Source organism: Lepidochelys olivacea, assembly GCF_965140295.1.
Source record: "Lepidochelys olivacea isolate rLepOli2 genome assembly, chromosome: 4".
Classification (NCBI taxonomy): Eukaryota; Metazoa; Chordata; order Testudines; family Cheloniidae; genus Lepidochelys; species Lepidochelys olivacea.
The window spans coordinates 145319242-145340959 of NC_140414.1; the positions used below are offsets into that span (position 1 = coordinate 145319242).

Here is a 21718-nt window from a genome sequence, read left to right on the forward strand (position 1 = left end):
CCACCATGAGAATGTGTGTTGAAAATGTTTAAAATTTTAGACTGTACAAAATCTTTTAACCAGTTCTCATCCAGACCAATGCTCAATATAAATACCATAGATTCTGCTAATGCATTTCTCTGCATGGCTGTCCCAGAATAATATTTCCTTGTGGATGGAAACCTCTTGCTAGGTGCAGGTAATAACTGGAAGGACTATGTGGTGTATTCAGAAATTACTATTTTTCTGTGACTTTAAGAGGCCAAAATCAAGCCCACAATCCTGCTTTGACTTGCAAGTAAATAACATTGTTACCTCGTTAGAAAAGGGAACGGAGCTGCTAATGGGAGAATGCAAAAGTATTATCAGTTAGACTGGTAGAAAAAAGGAAGATTTCCTACACAGCATGTAGGACAAAAAAGGGAAGCTAATGAAGCACAAACCATGACTACAAAAAGAAAAGCACTTGTGGCACCTCAGAGACTAACAAATTTATTTGAGCATAAGCTTTCGTGAGCTACAGCTCACTTCATCAGATGCATTCAGTGGAAAATACAGTGGGCAGATTTATATACACAGAGAACATGAAACAATGGGTGTTACCATACACACTGTAACGAGAGTGATCAGGTAAGGTGAGCTATTACTAGCAGCAGAGCTGGGGGGAGGGGGACCTTTTGTAGTCATAATCAAGGTGGGCCATTTCCAGCAGTTCTTACAACTATAATACCCACCTGCTGAAGTGAAGAAACAGATTGACAGAGCCAGAAGAGTACCCAGAAGTTACCTACTGCAGGACAGGCCCAAAAAAAGAAAATAACAGAACGCTACTAGCCATCACCTTCAGCCCCCAACTAAAACCTCTCCAACGCATCATCAAGGATCTACAGCCTATCCTGAAGGACGAGCCATCACTCTCACAGATCTTGGGAGACAGGCCAGTCCTTGCTTACAGACAGCCCCCCAACCTGAAGCAAATGCTCACCAGCAACCAAATACCACACAACAGAACCACTAACCCAGGAACCTATCCTTGCAACAAAGCCCGTTGCCAACTGTGTCCACATATCTATTCAGGTGACACCATCATAGGGCCTAATCACATCAGCCACACTATCAGAGGCTCGTTCACCTGCACATCTGCCAATATGATGTATACCATCATGTTCCAGCAATGCCCTTCTGCCATGTACATTGGTCAAACTGGACAGTCTCTACATAAAAGAATAAATGGACACAAATCAGACTTCAAGAATTATAACATTCAAAAACCTGTTGGAGAACACTTCAATCTCTTTGGTCACTTGATTACAGACCTAAAAGTGGCAATTCTTCAACAAAAAAAACTTCAAAAATAGACTCCAATGAGAGACTGCTGAATTGGAATTAATTTGCAAACTGGATACAATTAACTTAGGCTTGAATAAAGACTGGGAGTGGATGGGTCATTACGCAAAGTAAAACTATTTCCCTTTGTTTATTCCCCCTCCGCACCCCCCCACACCCCTGTTCCTCAGACTTTCTTGTCAACTGCTGGAAATGGCCCACCTTGATTATCACTACAAAAGGTTCCCCCCAGCTCCCCACTCTCCTGCTGGTAATAGCTCACCTTACCTGATCACTCTCGTTACAGTGTATATGGTAACACCCATTGTTTCATGTTCTCTGTGTGTATAAATCTCCCCACTGTATTTTCCACTGAATGCATCCGATGAAGTGAGCTGTAGCTCACAAAATCTTATGCTCAGATAAATTGGTTAGTCTCCAAGGTGCCCCAAGTCCTCCTTTTCTTTTTGCGGATACAGACCAACACGGCTGCTACTCTGAAACTATGATTGTGACACCACATCTTGTGTTACCTTACTAATGTGGAGTGTGTTGAACCGGTGCACAGTACTGCATGCTCTGTACACTAAGTTGGCTGATTTCATTCCCGTCCCATTTTAAGGAGTCTTCTCTTGTTTCCCAGGATGCCCGCCATGCTGCAGAGGAAGAGATTTACACTAATCTGAACCAGAAGATAGACCAGTTTTTGCAGCTGGCAGATTATGACTGGATGGCTGCTGAACCGGGCAGCAAAGCCAGCGATTACCTGGTAGATCTCATTGCTTTCCTGCGCAGCACCTTTTCTGTGTTCACACACCTACCTGTAAGTGACAGTGGTCTCTTTCTTTGAAAACTGGGAGTGCATGGGGGTTCTAATGCCACTGTAGAACTTTTGGGCTGTTCGAAGTTTAGTGTACATGATAATGTTGTGCTGTTGTCATGAACAGAACTGATTTTTCAAATAAGGCATTTCAAGAGCTATCGGAAGGCAGGCTCTCTCGGGGGGCTCCCTCAAAACCGCTCCTTAAAGTCTGAGAGAAAAGTATAGAGCTGTTGATTTAATAAAAAATACGGTAAGGGATATAATTAACGAGGTACTCGGTTTAAATTTGATTTTAAACAACTGAGGTATAGTTTTATTTTAATCAATGTTAAGTGACTACTTTAGAAAAGGTACCACATTTGAGAATATATTTTGCCTTTGAGTTTTTCATTTGCAAATTTTGTAACCATGTGCTCATAATGTCACCAGTTCAAAATAGAGCTCTGCATCATATAGCAGAGAGTAGCTTTTTCTCTGTTTACAATACACCTGCATTTTCTTATTTCTAGAAAAATCATCCCATTATCCATTGAATTGTGTTGTTGACCTGGAAGACTATAATATCCTATTTAGTAAAGTAAACTTAATAATCAGGCATTTTCACTTATCCACAAAGAGCTCCTTTTTTGTTAAAATTTATTTTGGGTCCTATGGATTTCTCCCTGGTACTAATTTCCATCAGTAGAACTTTGAAATGTCAAAATAATTGAAAAATGTATTTCTATTACATGTGGTTACATCTTTTCACGCTTTCATTTTACTACTTATCATTCACTCTGGTAGCTGCCCAACTCAGTGGCATCTGGGCACGTAGTTTGTTAAATCTCATCAACCGTTATATAGACTAAAAGGCTGACCCTTAAGCATTTGTAGTTCTCTCTGTCTTAGCTTCATCCTGTTTGTTCATCTCTCTGACTGAACTACTACAAAGGTTTTAGACCACTCGTCAGTGTCATTTAGCCAATATGAAAGCCAAACCCTTAGTGGTTCCTTTTTGAAATCCCACGCCTTTGGCATCTTGGATCCCATAAGGGTCCTTGTTGTGGTGTCTAGAAGATTTGACAGCTGGAAGGGAATTAGTTCTGATTCCTAGGGAAGGAGGAACAGCCAGAGGCATGGTGAGAAGGATTTGTTCCAGTTAATCAGATTTGAAGACACCACTGTGAATGAGGTGAGAAGGGGGAATGTTAAGCATCGCAACTAACTTTTGGGGGAGAGATTGGGCTGTGGTGGAGAGAGATTGGAGAGTTTTCACCCATCTCTTCCTTTTGGGTCACCTATGTTTTCAAAATGACTCCATCCCATATTGCAGCGTAGATAGAGAATTGACATGTCAGTTGCCAGACAGGGACTCGTATCAGAACCAGACATAGAATTTGGGGATTGCTGGCTCCCATTTGGATTCTTTAACTACTAGATGTCTTCTTACTAGGGATCTAGATATAAGTACAATGACCTCTATCATGGGTTGTCATCAGGTTTTGTATCTGGACCTTCAGCCCCATAGCACATACCTCTACTGCTTGAACTAGCGGAGTAATTCAGTTAGCTGGTAGCAAAAGTAAGGTTTTGCTAGGTAGAGATGGTACAGTAAAAAGTAAGAAGAATTCATACTTTCTCAGTTTAGTCTGGATGCTTTATTGGTGTTTTTAATGCCTGAGCACCTGGGGTGATAGGAGAGGCATGTTTTTGTAGGAATCCAAATGAATATTTATTTGGGAAAATAAATAAGTGTCCACAAAATCATTGCAGCATACCCCTTCTCCTTCAACCCTTTCACACACACACACCTGTCAGTAAGGAGAGAAACTCCCTCTTTGTTCATCCTCAGCTTCTGTGGTGTTTTGCTGTAGACCTGACTGACAGGGTGTCTTTTCACTGGAGCATTAAGCATGGCTAACGTGGGGCTGCAAAGAAGGAAAGACATGCCCGCAGTGATTTATGAGATGGATCTGGAGTGATTTATCTTCCTTAAAACTTTAACGTTTCCTTTTCAAATTAATCAAAATTGTTTTGGGAATAGGGAAGGCATCTGCTTACTCCAAAAAAAAGATTGAGGTGGGCAGAAGCAACCTCTCTATCAATCTAATATATGTAAAACTACCCAGCTGCTCAAAAAGTCACTCTGCTTTTCCTAACAGTGAGGATGCCAGGTAACAAGTTAACAACATTGAGCCAGCACGTATATAGCACCTTATCCTCAAAGCATCATACAAAACCGAATCCTCACAACTGCCCTGTGGAGGTGTGGGAGATAGTTAATCAGATCTAAAAGTGTGATCTGTAATGCTGCAGATCTGGCTTAATTAGTTTGTACGGGGAGGTGGGTGTGGAATTTTTGATATTTCAAAGCTATGTTCTTTACAAGAACCGTGTGACTGTGCCTTCATTCTAAGTTGCTCAAGGGTTCCTCTGTAACTTGTAGCCAATGTTAAAGACAGGGAGAATTGTGACGTATATATCCTGGTTTTGTTTTTTTCAAATCCTTTACTTAAAGTATATTGACTTCATTGTTAGCCTTGGTCTCTTTTCTCTCCCATTCTTGATGGGTTTTCCTGATTGATCCCATAATTTTGCTCTGTTTCTAAGGGCTTGGCTACACTTGTGAGTTAGAGGGCATTAAAGCAGCCCCGGACGCCCTAGCTCACTACCCGTCCACATTGGCAAAGGCACGTAGAGTGCTCTGACTCCACGGCTAGAGCGCTCCTGGTACTTCATCTTGGCGAGAAGATTAACGCTTGGTGTGCCTTGGTTGAAATGCCCGGGCCTCAGTGTGAACGAGGTGTTGCATTACTGCGCTCTGATCAGCCTCCGGAAACGTTCCATAATCCCCTTAAGTCAAGTGGCTTCTCATTGTTTTGAACTCGCTGTAGGAATGCGGATATGCCCTTTGAAAGCTCCGTTTCTGACATCCGGCTGCTTATCTGCTCCGAGACAAAGCAACCATTACTGTGGAATGCTGTGTGGGAGAGGGAGACGAGGGGTCTGCTGCAGTCTGAACTTACAAGACAGAATGCCAACATGCTCTCAGCCCCCCCAAAACCCACTCTCTCTCTCCCCCCACATACACACAACACACTTCCTGTCATGCCCCGCCCCACCCACCCTCCATTTGAAAAGCACGTTGCAGCCACTTGAATGCTGGGATAGCTACCACAATGCACTGCTCTCTGTGGCTGTTGCAAGAGCTGCGAATGTGGCCACGCCAGTGTGCTTGCAGCTGTCCGTGTGGACAGACTGCAGCGCTTTCCCTACTGCGCTGTACGAAGGCTGGTTTAACTCAAAGCGCTCTACATCTGCCAGTGTAGCCATGCCCTAAGTGGGTTGTTTTATTGTTTTCAAATAAAACATCAACCATTATGCACAAAAGAAATCCCAAGTCTACCTGTATAAAAGCAGTATGTAGAAGCAGTACAAAAGCGGTATGTATTTTGTAGAAGAATATGGATGAAAGAGAAAACAACTAAACAAAAAAGATGAATTATAGGTATATATGGGAGTATTGCTAAGGAATAATAGAGCCTTTCACCTCTAGCTTGCTGGTTTGAATCCAGCCCAAGTCATTATTGACAGAATATTACTACCATGGGATGAGTGTTGGTGCGTTGTGTGAAGAGAGTTTGCAGTCTCAATTTCCCCCCCAAAATTACCATCATGGTTGCACACTATTAGCTGCTAAATAAGAGAAGTAAAATATTGAGTGGTCCATGGAGAGTGAACTTTCCTCTCACTGATAGAAATGGCCCTGCAAAACAGGGTTGAGACATGCTGAGTTAAGAGCCCCTTTTCCCTGGCCATCTTGCTCCTGTTCTGCGGTTACTTTGTTTCCCAGGGTTGTTGATCAGGCACCTTTCACAGTTCTTGAATTCACACAATTAAAAACATCACAAATATTCTCCACTAATTTTTTTAACTTTTCAAATTCACCAGAATAAAAGTCAACATTAGTCTCTGGAAATGACTAATAGCAAGAGACAGGTTGAATGGTAAGCATTAAAGTAACCCTTGAAAATGTTCATGAAAATTTACCAGCCCACACTCAAAAGCAACTTGCCTGCCTTTCATCATGATGATCCTAATAAAAGTTTGTAATGTTTTGCTTGCTGATCAAAGAAACTCACCATGGCATGCAGAATTTTCCCAAGGCTACACAAAAGTTACACAAAAAGGACCAGACCTGAAGTATAACCCTGAGACGAAGCCCTGGTCCTGCAAAGACCTATTCACTTGCTTAACTTTATGCATGTGAGTAGTTCCATTGTCTTAAATGGGACTGTTCCTGTGTATCGAAGTCTCTGCAGAGTCAGGGCTCTAAGCATCCAGCAGATCAGATCTACTTGCAGAACCCAAGTGCCTCAAGTCAGCATTTCTGCTGAAAAAATTAAAGTGGTAACTCTGAACAGTATGCAGGGTAAATCTTGGTCTGAGAGCTGGGCTTTGGTCATGTAATTCTGATTTGAATCCACAAGAGACCCTAAACTTTCACGATAGCTGTAAGGTAAAATTTTAATATTGACCCAAAGTATTACAAATTAGTAGAACTTAAAAAGAACTTTAAATGTCTCCTTTGTTCTCATACATTCAAGTTGTATTTTCCAGTTTCAACTCCACGGTGTCAGCTTGGACTTCGTCGGGGATGATGGGAGGGAAGTGTCTATTGTAGTTTCTACTGAGTCATCTATCATGATTGGGAGAGAGCGAAACAGTAGCAGGTATTTCTAAGGAAAATGGCAATTTCCTTAAATGCTGAATTCCCTGGATTCTGTTAGTTTTTTTGCTCTCATCCTTTGACAGCATTTTGGCTTTAGATATGGATTTTTAGAGCACAGATTAGTGTATTGATGGCTAGGATGGACAGGGCTGCTTAGGGAAGGACATATTTGCATTCCTTCCTAACTTTCTGCTAGTTTGGGAAGATGGCAAATGCAGCACTGCAAATTGGAGCCAGGACCCAGCAGCATGTCTTTAGCACATGTTGCAGGGTGAAGAGTTCGTGGTTAAGCCATCCAGACTCTGGCACATAACACCACAGCACAGAACTTCCATGGTGGTTTATAGCCACAATTTAAAAATGGTCTGCTAAGTGCTCTAAACGTCTCAAAACAAATAATATGGTATTGGGAATAAAAGCACAGCTAACATTTGGCCCTGAGGCTCTTTCCTTTCTGAATTAGCAAGTGCGAGTTAGTTACGATATGCTGCCTGCCTCACTGTTGGTAAGGTAGCGCACTCTCCTTCTGTAAAAGTTTTAATAAAATGCTTTGCTAAAAAAAAAAAAAAAGGTGGCTTCCCCGCTCTTTAGGGAGCAAAGGGCCACAGTTTAAACAGATTAATATTTTGTGCAAAACGCTTTCAAGAGAATGAATGAAAAAGCCTTTTGTCCACAATGGCTGATTGTTGTTTTTATTTCTTGTTAGACAAGCTAATGTAAATCGCATTGACAAGGCTACTCCAAACACACTGATTTGTTGACTTTAAGCCTTTCAAAGATGGAGGGTTGTGTCAACACCTACAATGAGCTGTCAGGTTAACAAAGCAAGGATGTTTTTTTGCTGGGGGCGGGGACGGGAGTTGGGGAAAGGGGTGTGTTTTGTTTTTATTTTAAGTTTCCTTTAATCCTCTGTTAGTCTTGTATCTTGATAACCTCCTTTGGAAGGTAATCGGCTGAGGCCAAGAGGTGACAGTGACCTGGGAAAGGGAAGTAATCTTTCAGCAATCCTACAACTGTAACCTCTCCAGTCTCAAGCAATTCAGCATGAACTCTTTGCACAGGGAGTCTTTTCCTGTGTGTTTATTTTTGCCAGATGGTGAACACAGATTTCAGCTGTAACTGTGTAAACTGTATGGATTCTTTGCTTGGGATGCTTTGTCCAGTGCCCCATTAGCTGTATCGACATCTCTTTGCAGTTGCAAATAAACGCAGTGATTCTGGCAGTTCACATGTTTTGTAGAGAGAACTTTAAAAGAGAGGTAGATTTTTCTTATAAAGAAAATGGTTTCCTATGTTGCTTTAGTAGATGAAACATTGCCTCCATAACATATTGAAAGAAGGAAAACAGTGCATGGAAGTAAATTCAGGACAAATCTGAGGTTTATTGTAGGCATAGCCTTGACTGTTTTGGTCAAGATGCTCATCTTACAGTGTCCTGGTGGAAAATATCTGGCATGAAAACAGAATATGAGCCCTAAAAACTTCATTATATTGTAGCTTAATACTGAGATAATAGTGAGGTACTGAGATAAGGGTGTCAATTTAAATGTGTGTGCAGTTCTTTAATATGCTGTCAAGTTTTTGAAGTGACAGCTTTAGTGAGAGTCTCGTTTAAAGAGTAAGCTTTGTTGTAGGAGATGATCACGGTACTCCTGAACTGCTCCCACCTCACTACATTTCACACTGTTCCTTTGCTCTCTGATGCATTTGATTTAAATTCCCTGTGTTGTCCTCTGTAGGGGGATGTAGATGTCCATTCTACAATGTCGGTGAGTATGACTGTGTGTTGTATGCATTCAGTATGTTCTGCTCGCAGTTCAAATGTTAGAGGGTTATTTGAACCAGAAAAGGTCTGTATTCTGGGAGGGATGAAGATAAGTAGAAAAGCAGCCAAAAGCTTAATGTTTCAGAGTAGACATTTAACCCTGTCGCTGCTGCCAGAATGTACGATTTTCCCTCCATTTATTATTAGAAAGTGAATAAATAGAGTGTGTCGGAGCACAGTGAAGAAGCAGGTTTCCTGACATACAAGGCGCTCTCGGTTCAATAAGTGGAGCACTGACATAGCATCTTTTTAGAAAGAATACTCGAGAGTCAGCTATCACCCATAAACCTAGTCTGCCAGGATCCCTTACCTGCTTCAAAGGCTGCAGCAGCCCTTCTAGCCATGGTGGACTGGCTAGTACTTCCTCCCAAACCCATTAGCACCGCTCAGAGACCAAGGACCAAGCTTTGTCCTGAGCTGATATCCGCAGTACGACAGGCAGAGGCAGTGAGTATACTGGCACCAAGTGGCAGGGTTGCAGCAACCTTACGAAAGATGAACGCTTCCCAAATTGTTGAACTAATGATGAAGATCTCCATTTAAATGGTGCCTTTTATTCCAGTACATCATAAATAATATAGATATTATGTATATAGTGCTATTGAAATGCACTCACCTCTGGGGTATGCTTCTTGCCTGCTACACCCTTCTCAGTAATGGGGAGAGGGGTCATTTAGCCAAATAAACTGAGGCAAATTCCTATGAAGAAAAGTACCATGGGGGTCTTTAATCTCCACTTAGCAGACTTGGCCTTTGTTTTTAATATCTTATTTGAAAAACCCTCTCCCACGTACGCTGTAATCGACATGTTTCCCAGTATGTGTCTTCCTCGCACAGCTGACCCTGCTGGGTTTTGAACCTGTGGTTCCACAGAGTCTAGATATTCCCAGCCTGATGCTTTAGACCACTGAACCTTCCCCTCTGGTTATAACGCTGGAATATTTTCTCAACGAGTAGTGCAGGCTTTTCTTGATGTTACTATCACGCTATTTGGATTAGCGCAAAGAAAGCAAAGCTGACCTCCAGGACCTGCATTCTGGTTCAATGAATGCCTCTAATTGTTGTCATTTATGCTTGTTTTCATGTTCAGTAGAAAAACTAAGACATTTTCATGGATAGATCACAAACTACATTCTAGCTACCTTGTTTTTTCTGTTCCAATTTTTGCAAGCCATGGCACGTGTTAACAAGTGCACCTCATTATTGTAGACACAATTCTGCTCTACTCAGTTCTCTGGTGTAAGATAGTACACATTAAGCTGTAGTATTTACCCCAACTGTAAGCTTCTGCATTTAACCCATGCTCTTTATTAAAGCTGCCTGTTGGCTGTGACACTAGTAGTGACAGTTCATGATGCAGTTGGATGCACATACCCCCTTTCCTGGAAACTGAGCATAGCTATGTCTCGAGTGCCTCAGCCTTCGGACGCCTTGGGGTTCCTAAGTCAACATGTAGGTCTCAAATCAAGGCCAGCTTCTGAAAAGAAATTGGTTTGTTAAAGCAATTTGAGGCTAGATTCCATCAAAGCGATGGCTCAATTCCTGATCCCAGTCGCTCATCCTTTGCATCAGCCGGGACTCTGAGCGCTGTGGCCACTGCATACTCTGCCTCTGCAGGAGAGGGGTGCCTCTCTGATGACAGCACCCTCTCCCCTCCTATGAGATTTAAAGAAGCAGTGCTGGTTATTGTCTTGTTTTTGATCCAGCCTGGGGTTATCCTCAGTGCACTTTAAGGGACAAGAAGTCCAGCTTCTGGCTTTTTAGGACTTCCACTATTCAGAAGCCAGATAATATATTTCTTCTTTAAATGTAATCCAGTGCTTAGACCGCTATGGAGTCAGCTTCCTGTGGAGGGGGGTGCATTAGTGTCATTAAGCTAAATTGGTGAATAATGATCTTTGTAAGTCCCCTGCAAAGTGTGAGGAGTGAAGGAATGCCTTCATATGGTGGGGCTGTACTAAACTGGTTTTAGTTGATTTGTTTTTAACTGCCACAGATTTTTTTCCTGTAACTCTCTAATTTTTTGTTCTGTAGGTAGTTTGAACTAATTGATCGAGCAGATCACTAATTGCAGTGTGCATTTTAAAAAATAATTTTTAAAATAAAACCTGATAGCGCAAAGTTACAGCATTTCAAAGATCCTGAAACCGGGTTTAAAGGTGGCTGTGGACAATAGTTATCCCAAATAACACGGTTTCCTCTTGCCTGTCTGGATAGACAGAAAGAAATCCTGTTTTAACCTAGGAACCAGCTAGGTTTATGCCATAGCATGGCTATAGCATGTTGGTGTGGACAGAAAAAAAGATGAAGATTAGACGTTATATGTAACTTGTCTGGGACACAAAGGCAAACATGGCTACATTTTAGTGAAGATGAGACAATGCAAAGTTTCTGAAATACCATCCATGCAGTCGTCAGTGTACTCTTTTTCGTATGTCTCCCCCCTGCCTCCCCAGCTTGATTCTTCTCCTGTTCCAGTCAGTGCGAAAACTGTCATTGGGTTGAATGGGTGCAGGACCAAACCTCCCGTGAGTTTGGGCATACTGCCCCTGAAACCCAGCTGGGCCTGGGAGCAAGAGATGGAGATTGTGAACTGGAACAGGGTCACCTACCTGGTTGTGCACTGCTGGGCTGCCTCACCTGTTTTGGTTTGATGTCCGTTACCTAGGGAGGTGGTAGAATCTCCTTCCTTAGAGGTTTTTAAGGTCAGGCTTGACAAAGCCCTGGCTGGGATGATTTAACTGGGTATTGGTCCTGCTTTGAGCAGGGGGTTGGACTAAATGACCTTCTGGGGTCCCTTCCAACCCTGATATTCTATGATTTTCTATGATTTCCATGTGTTACTGTCCTGTCCTTATAAAGGGTTTTTAGAAGAAGAATTATCCAGGGACAAGACTGACTTTTGGTTAACCTGGGGAGGGCTGGTTAACTAGAGGCTGGGTAAAAAGTTATCTTATAATTACATGGTTTCTTGTGTGCTCTCAGTACTTTGAAAAGTAATTGAAGCCAAAATGCCCTGTGCCATAAATCCTTTAAACCAGCATGTTCATATTCACCTAGATGTGACTTGTTTAGTTACATTGGCCATGTTTGGCTTTGGGTTCACTTCACAGACTGAGTAGTTTTTAAAAAAAACATGATATACTTAAAGTTTTGCAATAGAAAAACCAGGCATATGAAACTTTGAAATTAGCAATAGAAAACCCGTCTTCAGAGGTAAGGGATTCAAACATGCTTGTTGTTTCCTGCACCAGAATTCCAGTGCACAGCTTCCAAAAGCCTTAATGGGAGTTGAAGTGTTTTCCCTTTAGGCTCAAATTTAAGTGAAACAATAGACTTTGCAATTATACGCTTTTCTCTTATTTCATGCACTGGTCACATTAAATCTCATAAGACTGCCCTTGTGTATGTGAAAAGGAATGCTGATTAACACCACATCTGCTTCAAAAGCCCTCGCTATCTAGCTACATGTAGCCACAGGAGCAGCCCAATCTGCCTTAGAGAAAGGAGCAAGATCTTCAAATGTAAAAGATTTCTCTTTGGTGTTTCTGGAATCCCTTTTCACAATATTGTCGCAGAAAATGCACTAAGAGTTGTTGTTCTTTTCAACAACAATTGGAGTGATCAAATACTATAATAGCACTATAGAAATGACTGTGATTAATCATTATTTATGGAGCACTGTAAGTGTGCATAGCATCTTTAAAAGTCTATTTTTAAGAGACCTTACAGTCCAGATTAGACATAATAGAGGGCAAGCAAGGTGCTTAAGTGGTTTTAGCTCGATTCTCAAACTTAGAAGGACCTTTTCATCGTATTTTGTGAGTGGTAATAAGTGGAGTGAACCAAGCTAAAATCCGAGCCAAATACCTTCGCTACCGCACTTACCAGTGTAACTTCTACATGTTTTAAACTGTGTTTGAATTTATATACTTGTTTCTTATAAAAATGTAACATGAGTCTAAAGGTTATGTGCCAGTCATATTGTTCACTGGTCCTTTATAGCCAGTTCTCCAAACCCTGCTCAGAAAGGAAATTCTGTCAAGAGGGAGTTGATAGCACATGGGATTGGAAATGGGATACTGTGCTTTTTTGCTTCTAAGTTACTAGTTTGAGTCTGGCCTCCATCAGTGACGCAAGTCAGGTCTCGGTCCCATTCCTAATAGACTCGTGCTCATCACAAGACCATGTTGCCCACTTTCTGACAATCTCAGCAAATAGTCAGAAGTCTAAATACACAAGGAGACTGAACTAGTCACATCAACAGGGGTAACGTATGGGGAACCTTGTGCCACTTCATGTAAAGTATCTGCTGTGTGGGTGGATGCAGAACATCATTATCAAGTGCTGTCAGTATTTCACCTTTCACATAATACTTTAAGATAGGTTTCAGAGTAACAGCCGTGTTAGTCTGTATTCGCAAAAAGAAAAGGAGTACTTGTGGCACCTTAGAGACTAACCAATTTATTAGAGCATAAGCTTTTGTGAGCTACAGCTCACTTCATCAGATGCAAGTGAGCTGTAGCTCACGAAAGCTTATGCTCTAATAAATTGGTTAGTCTCTAAGGTGCCACAAGTACTCCTTTTCTTTTTACTTTAAGATAGTTTCCTAAAGTTGTTGCAGTTTTTTTTATAATATATTCCTGCTGGTTTGTCAGGGCAAAATGTCTGCCAGTTAAGGTAATAAAGATTACTTTTAAAAAAAAAAACACGGTTTGAGCTCTCTGAGTATACATTAGGGGAAAAAAATCCGCTTAATCAATTTTGTTTCCAATATGGCAGCTGCTTCGTATTTAATGGAAAATCTGCCTTTTTCCAATGGAAAGAATACTACTCCCAAAGCAAATACGGAACAAAATAAAAGTCACACAAGAGCAGCATGAAAATATGTCATATAGTTTTCTGGTTTCAGTTTTGGAATGGTGGTCACTGATAATGGTTGGGCACTGGGGATGTTTCTATCTAAATGCAAATGTCAACATCTAGGAACAAAAAATTTAGGTCATGCTTACAGGATGCGGGACTCTCTCCTGGGAAGCAGTGACTCTGAAAAAGATTTGGGGGCCGTGCTGGATAATCAGCTGAACATGAGCTCCCAGTGCGACGCTGTGGCTGGAAGGGCGAATGCAGTCCTTGAATGCATAAACGGAAATCTTGAGCAGGAGTGGAGAGATTATTTTACCTCTGTATTCGGCACTGGTGTGACCACTGCTGGAATCCTGTGTCCAGTTCTGGTGTCCACAATTCAAGAAGGATGTGGATAAATTGGAGAAGGTTCAGAGAAGAACCATGAGAATGATTAAAGGATTAGAGCACATGTCTTATAGTGGTAAACTCAGGAGCTCAATCTATTTAGCTTAATGAAGAGAAGATTAAGGGAAGATTTGATTAGAGTTCATAAGTACCTACATGGGGAACAAAAAATTGATAATAGAAGACTCTTCAATCTGGTTGAGAGAGGTCTAACATGATCTAATGGTTGGAAGATAGAGCAAAACAAATTCAGTCTAGAAATAAGGTGTATATTTTTCACAGTGAGAGTAATTAACCATTGGAACAACTTGCCACGGATCATGGTAGATTCTCCATCACTGACCATTTTTAAATCAAGACTGGATATTTTTCTAAAAGCTCTGCTCTAGGAATTATTTCAGGACAGGTCTCTGGCCTGTGTTATACAGGGTTGGACTAGATCACAATGGTCCCTTCTGGCCATGGAATGGATGAATGGTTTGAAACAAATTAGACCCATTCAGAAAGTCTCACTCTCTTAGAGAACAAGAGGGAGTCTAGTTGAACAGTGAAAGACTTAACTCTCCTAAATATTTTCCGTAGTGTAAATGGGATTGAGAAGAACTGTATATGGCCTCAGACTTTCCACATGTAAACAGACTCATGAAATGAAATCTTTTTTTATTTGAAATGCTTTTCAGTCATAGGTGACTGGAGACCCCAACTTTTGAACCTTCATGTTTCTCCAATAATTCCCTGGCACCTTCATCCAAAAATCTCAGAGCACTTGACAGACATGATGAATTTAGTCTCTTAGCTCCTTTGTGGGGCAGGGTAAGTGTCCTCTCTCTAGTATGAGTGAGCAAGATGATGCGCGTAGTGAGTCTGTGGTGGAGCCAGGAATAGAATTTCTGTCTCCTGAGTCTGAGACAGAAGCCTTATCCACAATACCTTCCTTCCTTAAGTTTTGTTTGTGTAAGAATGTAGTGCTGTGGAAAAGTGTCCTATTGACAGCTCAAGAGATAGAAATCCCTTATTTCTCCACAGTCCAGTTTACAGCATGGAGAATAGGCAATGCGAGTTTCCTTCATGCTGCCATGGCAGCGTGTCTTACCCCTGTTCCAGAGGCACCACTTGAGAAGGTGAGAAGGGAGTTCCATTGCCATGGCTCACTGAGTCCTTAGCTTCTCAGCTGAGACTTGCATCAAGAGTGTCAGTCAGCACCAGTTGTGATGTGAACGCTTCCAGGTCCCATGTCTTATAGTCAGGAGAACACCACTTACCTGAGAAAATGGGCTCTGTATCTGAAATTTTAAATCCATCCTCATCTACTGAAACAATAAACTCAAGTCCCTAGTTTTATAGCTCCCAAGATATAGTCAGAGGTTCCCACCCTCATTTTGAACTTCAGACAGTATCATCTCTATGAACCCTTTAAAAACAATCAAAGATGAAGAGGAGATCTTTGTATTCTCTTCACTTCTTTGTGAAATAGGTTACAGTTTTGCACCTAGAGTACTACAAATTTCAGGGGGAAATCCTTTTTATTTCCCTCTGCTTTTCCTTCTTACCTCAGACCTTGTGGTTCTCCTGTTGTCTCCATCATCCATCCAGGAAGGATTTGGATAGACCACCCTTCTGGATCCATGTGTGTTACTCTTGGCTGTCAGATGGGTTACACTCCTGTCATCAGGACTAAGAAAGCTAATTCCACAGTAATCTCTACACCCTCTTTGTTTTGAAAAAAAAATCAAGAGTCTTAGCATGTACATGTGCATTATAGGTCAGAACAGCATCCTCTGTTTAGAGAGTAGGTAAGTAAGAGGAGAGATGATGGAGGTGTACCAAATAATTAATGATCTAGAGAAGACAGTTTGGGAGCTTCCTTTTACCATTTTCCCAATCCAAGAACAAAGGAACACAATTGAAAATGAAAGGTAGAAAATTCAAAACTGCTAGAGGAAATAATTTTTCTTACAGATTGTATTAATAATCTGTGGAAATTTCAGCCACTAGGTATCACTGAAGCCAAGAGTTTAGCAGGGTTCAAAAAATGGTTAGACATTTACATGAATGAGAACATCCACAATGACATTAGGTAGGATAAAAAGTATAAGGCATACAATCCCTGGTGTTTCAAGGCAATAAGACAATCGCTAAGTGACACAAATTAGGAAGAAACCGGTTATTCCAGAATTATCCACTGTGACGTTTACTGTGGATTTGTGTGCTAGACCCTATGGTATGTTCAATGACACAGCTTCTTTGGAATTAAGCAGTTGCTGTGTGTATTTGCATAGGGGTAGCCTTAATGGTTTCCAGACTCTAACTTAGTATCAAAATACTGACCTGGCTTTTCAGAGAAATATCTGTGCCTAAGCACGTACTCACATACTAATACATAATGCTTTGAAGAAACTGTTCTTTGGTCAGTCTTGTCAGCTATATTCCAAGACACTTCCCTCCTCTCCTGCCCTTCCTTTTGTTTATTTTCCCTTCAAAAAATAAAAGCCACACATTGATTTTAAGACAACACAACAAACGCAAGGGAAAAGCCTTGGATTTTGACTGCACGTCTTTTTGCTAGATCCTGCATGTGTAACACCTCATTAGCGTAGTGGTAAGTATCTCCGCCTGTAACATGGGAGACCGGGGTTCGATTACCTGATGCGGGGGGTGTGGAACTTTTGAAACATTAACTACCACTACATCTGTGTATGCATGGATCCAAAGTCATAGAATCACAGAAATGTAGGGCTGGAAGGACCTCAAGACATCATCTAGTCCAGCCCCTTGTGCTGTGGGAGGACAAAGTAGACCATCCTTGACAGGTGTTTGTCCAACCTGTTCTTAAAAACTGCCAGTAATGGGGGTTACACAAACCTCCTTTGAAGCCTGTTCCAGAGCTTAACTATCCTTAGAGTGAGAAAGCTTTTCCTAATAGCTAACCTAAATCGAACCTTGTGGTAGATTAAGCCCATGACGACTTGTCCTACCTTCAGTGGACATGAAGAATAATTGATCACCATCCCCTCTATAACAGCCCGTAACATTTGAAGACTATCAGGTCGCGGCTCAGTCATTTTTCCTCAGACTAAACGTGCCCCTAGCTTTTTTTAACCTTTCCTCATAGGTCCAGTTTTCTAAAGCTCTTATTTTGGTCGCTTTCGTCTGGACTGTCTCCAGTTTATCCACATCTTTCCTAAAGTGTGGTTCCCAGAATTGGACACAGAACTCCAGCTGAAGCCTCACCAGTGCCGAGTCCTGAGTTCACTTTTCACAGGGGCAAACTCTCGCTGTCTCTCATTGATGAGTATCTGCAATTCATAATGGATTTGGATCCCTTTATGCCAGTGGTTCTCAAACTTTAGTACTGGTGACCCCTTTCACATAGCAAGCCTCTGAGTGTGACACCTTCCCCCCCCTTATAAATTAAAAACACTTTTTTATATATTTAACACCATTATAAATGCTGGAGGCAAAGCGGGGCTGGGGTGGAGGCTGACAGTTCCTGACCCCCACATGTAATAACCTCGCCACCCTCTGGGGGGTCCCGGCCTCCAGTTTGAGAACTCCTGCTTTATGCCTATATGAAAAAAGGCTTATGGGAAAGCAGCTGACATTGTGGAACAGTCATGGCATCTCTAAATTAGAAATCAGGTATTTCCTTCTGATCTCTTTTTTGCTCAAATCTATGGGTCAAATCCTGATAGACCCCGAGAGTGTGCAACCGTTGACTTCAGTGGTAGTTGCCTGTGCTCAGCAATTTAACTCCTGAAACAGTATCCTCTGTGATGGAACCTTGACTCTGGAAACTCATTCTCTCCCCAGGTTGGTCTGAAATAGCCTCAGATTGTTGGCCCGTGACACATTCTGCAAAGCTAGTCTATTTTCTTGAGCTCTTCTGGTTGTCTGGTTTATCTTGCTGTGTGGTAAGGATAAGCTGCTGTCTTTGCTATTTTGTTATATGGGTTGGTTGTTGAAAAGTGGCAGTTGACTGAAAACTCAGTATCTGTCAGATGACATGGTGTGGCAATGACAGAGAGAGCACAATTTCCCTTTGAAGTAGGAATAGAAAATAAGAATAGTAAGTTGGCAACTATTGACTTCTTAATGGCATACCCTCCGTCTTATAAATATCCGTGGAGGTCAGCTAGTTAAAGATGTCATGACACCCTGTGAATTTTCTTGCTTTTGCTGGACTTTAGCACAACCTTGATGAACGCAATTACACAATCCAAGGGCAGCGTTGTTCCATATATTATCGCAGACCGCTGGTTGTGGCTTGAGATGCCATCCAGACTCCAGGTGAGAAGATCTTTGAATTGCACTAACGACTACATTTTTAAATCACGTTAGCCATCGCTGTGTTTCAGGGACTTTGTGGTTACTAGTATTTTTACTTAGACAGGTATGGAGAAGACATGGCAATTTCTCCGAACTGTGTTTATAAAACCATACAATAGACCAGTGGCTTCCAAACTTTGTTGGTTCACAAACCACCTTCTTTTAAAAAAAAAAAAATAAAAAAATCATTGTCAAGTGAAATAATGGAACTTCAAGCTCAGGTACCACCAGTAATATATGGATCACGGTTTGGGAATCCCTGCTATAGACTATATAGTGAAGTCTGACTAGCAGCTGTAGCGGGGGGAAATACCTGGCCATATTAGTCAGACAAACCTATCGTAGAATGTTGCTGTAGTAGAATGCAGGTCCCAACTTTGTTTAAACATGGTGATTTTCTTCTGGTAGCATGCTTTCCACTATAGAGCTAAATCCTCCTCCCCCACTCCAAGCCCAAGTACCTGAGTTTGGCACAGGGGGCATTATGCAGAGAAGTTGAGGAGCTACAAGGGATGAATTCCCCCACAAATGCACCCAAGACTGATGGTTGGTAGTAGCATCCCCATCTCTTTTGAACCAGCACTCTTTTGTCTCTGATCAAGTCTGCCATGGCCTGTCATAGGGAGAAAGGAGGTCTCTCAGGACCCAAACCAATCTTTGAAGGTGAGGATTCTATAGCACAAAGTAATAGCTTGTTAGGAGTAAGCAGGGGCTTACAGATGTTAGTGAGTCCTGCGTTGTGATTGGCTCCAGGGATTTCACTGCTTTAGAAATGGGATTATGGACTCCGGGATGATATCACTTTCAGCCAGTTTGGAGATTCCAGTTGTGCCCAGATCCCTAAATCTATTTCATGTTGTTTAAAGGTAACTGTTTGTTTATGTAGTCACCACTTCTCCTGGACTTCCGTAAATTTGGGCACCAGAATACCTATAACCTTACAATGACCGTATAATGTGATGAAACTGACAAGGTGTCCAGATTAAGTGGCAGCTATTAATCCAACAGGAGTTGCTCTGTGTTCAGAACCCTCATGATATGTAAATACTGTTCATCACTAGCTTTAATTTAATGGTTAGAAAATTTCTTCCTCTTATCCTTGGCAAATTTCAAAGCCACATAAACTTCAACCGTGTCGTTTATAGCTTTGTGCCAGTCCCACTCTTCTTCCAAGTCTGTACACAACACACTGGCCTCAGTGTTCAGGCTCGTGGGATCGTTCCACATGGATCCAGTTCAAATACAGAGCTTGACACAGTCTGCAATCAGAAAGTGGCCATTAATCTTTCCATCTGATGAAGTCACACACCAGTCACCTATTCCTTTGAAACTGCAGATTGGTCATGTCTAATGCAGAGACACGTCTCAACCTAGAGCACATTTCCCTCTTAAAACCAACTAACCCTCTGGACATTTTTTTCACACTGTAAACAATTTTGGGGAAAAAACATTTTCCCTTTTTAATAAAAATACCACAAAACAAACCTTCAGCCCTGTAAATGGAATTAATGTTCTAAAGCAGGAAAAATGCAGAGGTGTCTACAAGTAACTTTATAGTTGTAAATATGCTGGTGAATGGTGTGACGTAATTGACGTGGTTGCGTAGGAGGATTTATGGAGGCTTGCAGATTTCAAGATTCTGCTATTCACAGCATGCACTGGGTCTTTTATATAAGCAAGGTGACTTTCAAGTTCAGATACTAAAAAAAAAAAAAAAAACAACCCTGAGATCAATAATTACAAGGCCTAATTTTTAAAATGTGCAGTTGTGCACCTAATTTGTGTATGTGATTGTATTATGTGTAGATGAGTGATTGCTTGTACAATTCAGTACTGGACACTTGTTCATGCAATTGCTTGATTTGCACTTGTAGTTGTAGTAATTATGCACACTAGGTGCACAATTTACATGCCTGACGTTTGTTTAAAAAAAAAATCATCCCTCTAATATTTTTGAGATAGGATTAGAGACCATAGTCAAGTACCGTAGTTTACTTTTACAGGTGTTTGTTTGCATGTAGGTCACTGGTTTTTACTGATCCCACATTGATAATGATTGAAAGTTATTTTCTGCTAAAGAAACTTTTTAGTTTAAGCCCACATCATAGGGGGTAGGTCTCCAGATAGGTTGCCCCCACTTCTAACTGGGGGGGGGGGACGGGCGGGAAATTGCATATGTTTGGAGGTATCTTTTCAGACCTGAGATTTATTGCTTGGTTAGTGGGAGGATGCTTGCAGTGAAATTGATTGATAGATAAATAGAAAACTTAATTCTCCACTTCTGTCTGTTTGGGATAGTCTGTGAAGAAAAAATGCATTTCAAAGAATGAGTCCTAAGTTTTGATACATTAGGCTCTTAATATCTGTGACACTCTTCAATTCACAGATGGCAAAAGTGAAGCAAACAGCCTAAGGAGCTTACCTGTTATGTGTAGCAAAACCTAGAATAGAACCAAGAGCTCCAAGCCTTGTGCTCTAACCCTTAGGCATTGGTTCATCCTTACAACGGTCCCTTCTGACCTTAGCATCTATGAATCTGTGTACAGTAGTAGACAAAAGCACCGGAGGAGGGAGTGTATAGAGGGGTGAGGAAATCAGTATTTGCTAAGAGGAAAAATTCACTATAGGGTCTTTTTTTTTCAGTCCTCATATCATTCTTGTAGCTCTTTGCTCTACCATTTCCAATTTGTCAGCTAAGTCCTTTTCATGTCTCCCATCTTGCACGTGTGACGTGTTCTCTGTTCCTAGATGTATGATCTTGCATTTCACTCTATTAACACACATGTGGCTCACATGAGCCCATCTTTCCAAGTGATCCAGATCAGTCTGTACAACCGACTCACTAATCTTTGTGTCGTGTAAATTGTACTAGTGATGATTTCAGTTTTTTTTCCAAATAATTGATAAAGGTATTGAATAGCATTGGGCAAAGAACTGATCACTCTAATATTTCTCTGGAAACATCCTCACTGGCTAACGATGCCATATTTACAATTCCTTATTAAGATCTAATGGTTAGCCAGTTTTAAATATATGTAATATGGTCTACACTGATTTTATGTAGTGCTAATTTTTTTTTGTCAGAATATCCTGCAGTATTAAGACACACATGCCTTATAGAAGTCAAAAGATGATATATCACACAGTTACCTTTTAGTAACAAAATTTAAATCTAACTAAAAATATCAGCTTCATGAACTCATCTTCGCAAAATCACATTGATTGGCATTAATTATGCCAATTAATTCTTTACTGGTCGCTTCGCATGTTGACCTGTCCATGATTTTGCCTGGGGTCAGCATCAGGTTCCCTGTCCAGGTCATCCCTTTTAGCCTTTTTAAATATTGGCACAATATTAGCTTTTTGCCTTTCCTCTAAAACTTCCCTAGTTTTCCAAGATTTGTTTAAAATTTGCATTAATGGTTCAGGAAGCTCCTTATCCAATTCTCTTAATATTCTTGGGTGCAAGTTATCT

At 41.2% G+C, this 21718-nt stretch overlaps 1 protein-coding gene across 2 annotated transcripts in view; it reads left to right on the top strand.

Moving 5' to 3' along the window:
* Positions 1 to 21718, top strand: part of EXOC6B (exocyst complex component 6B) — a 449074-nt gene that overhangs the window by 282468 nt on the left and 144888 nt on the right. For both annotated transcript variants that reach the window (XM_084627625.1, XM_084627626.1), the window contains exon 18: positions 1949 to 2128. In XM_084627625.1, coding sequence (XP_084483751.1) covers positions 1949 to 2128 — 180 coding nt within the window. The remainder of the gene's footprint in view (positions 1 to 1948; positions 2129 to 21718) is intronic.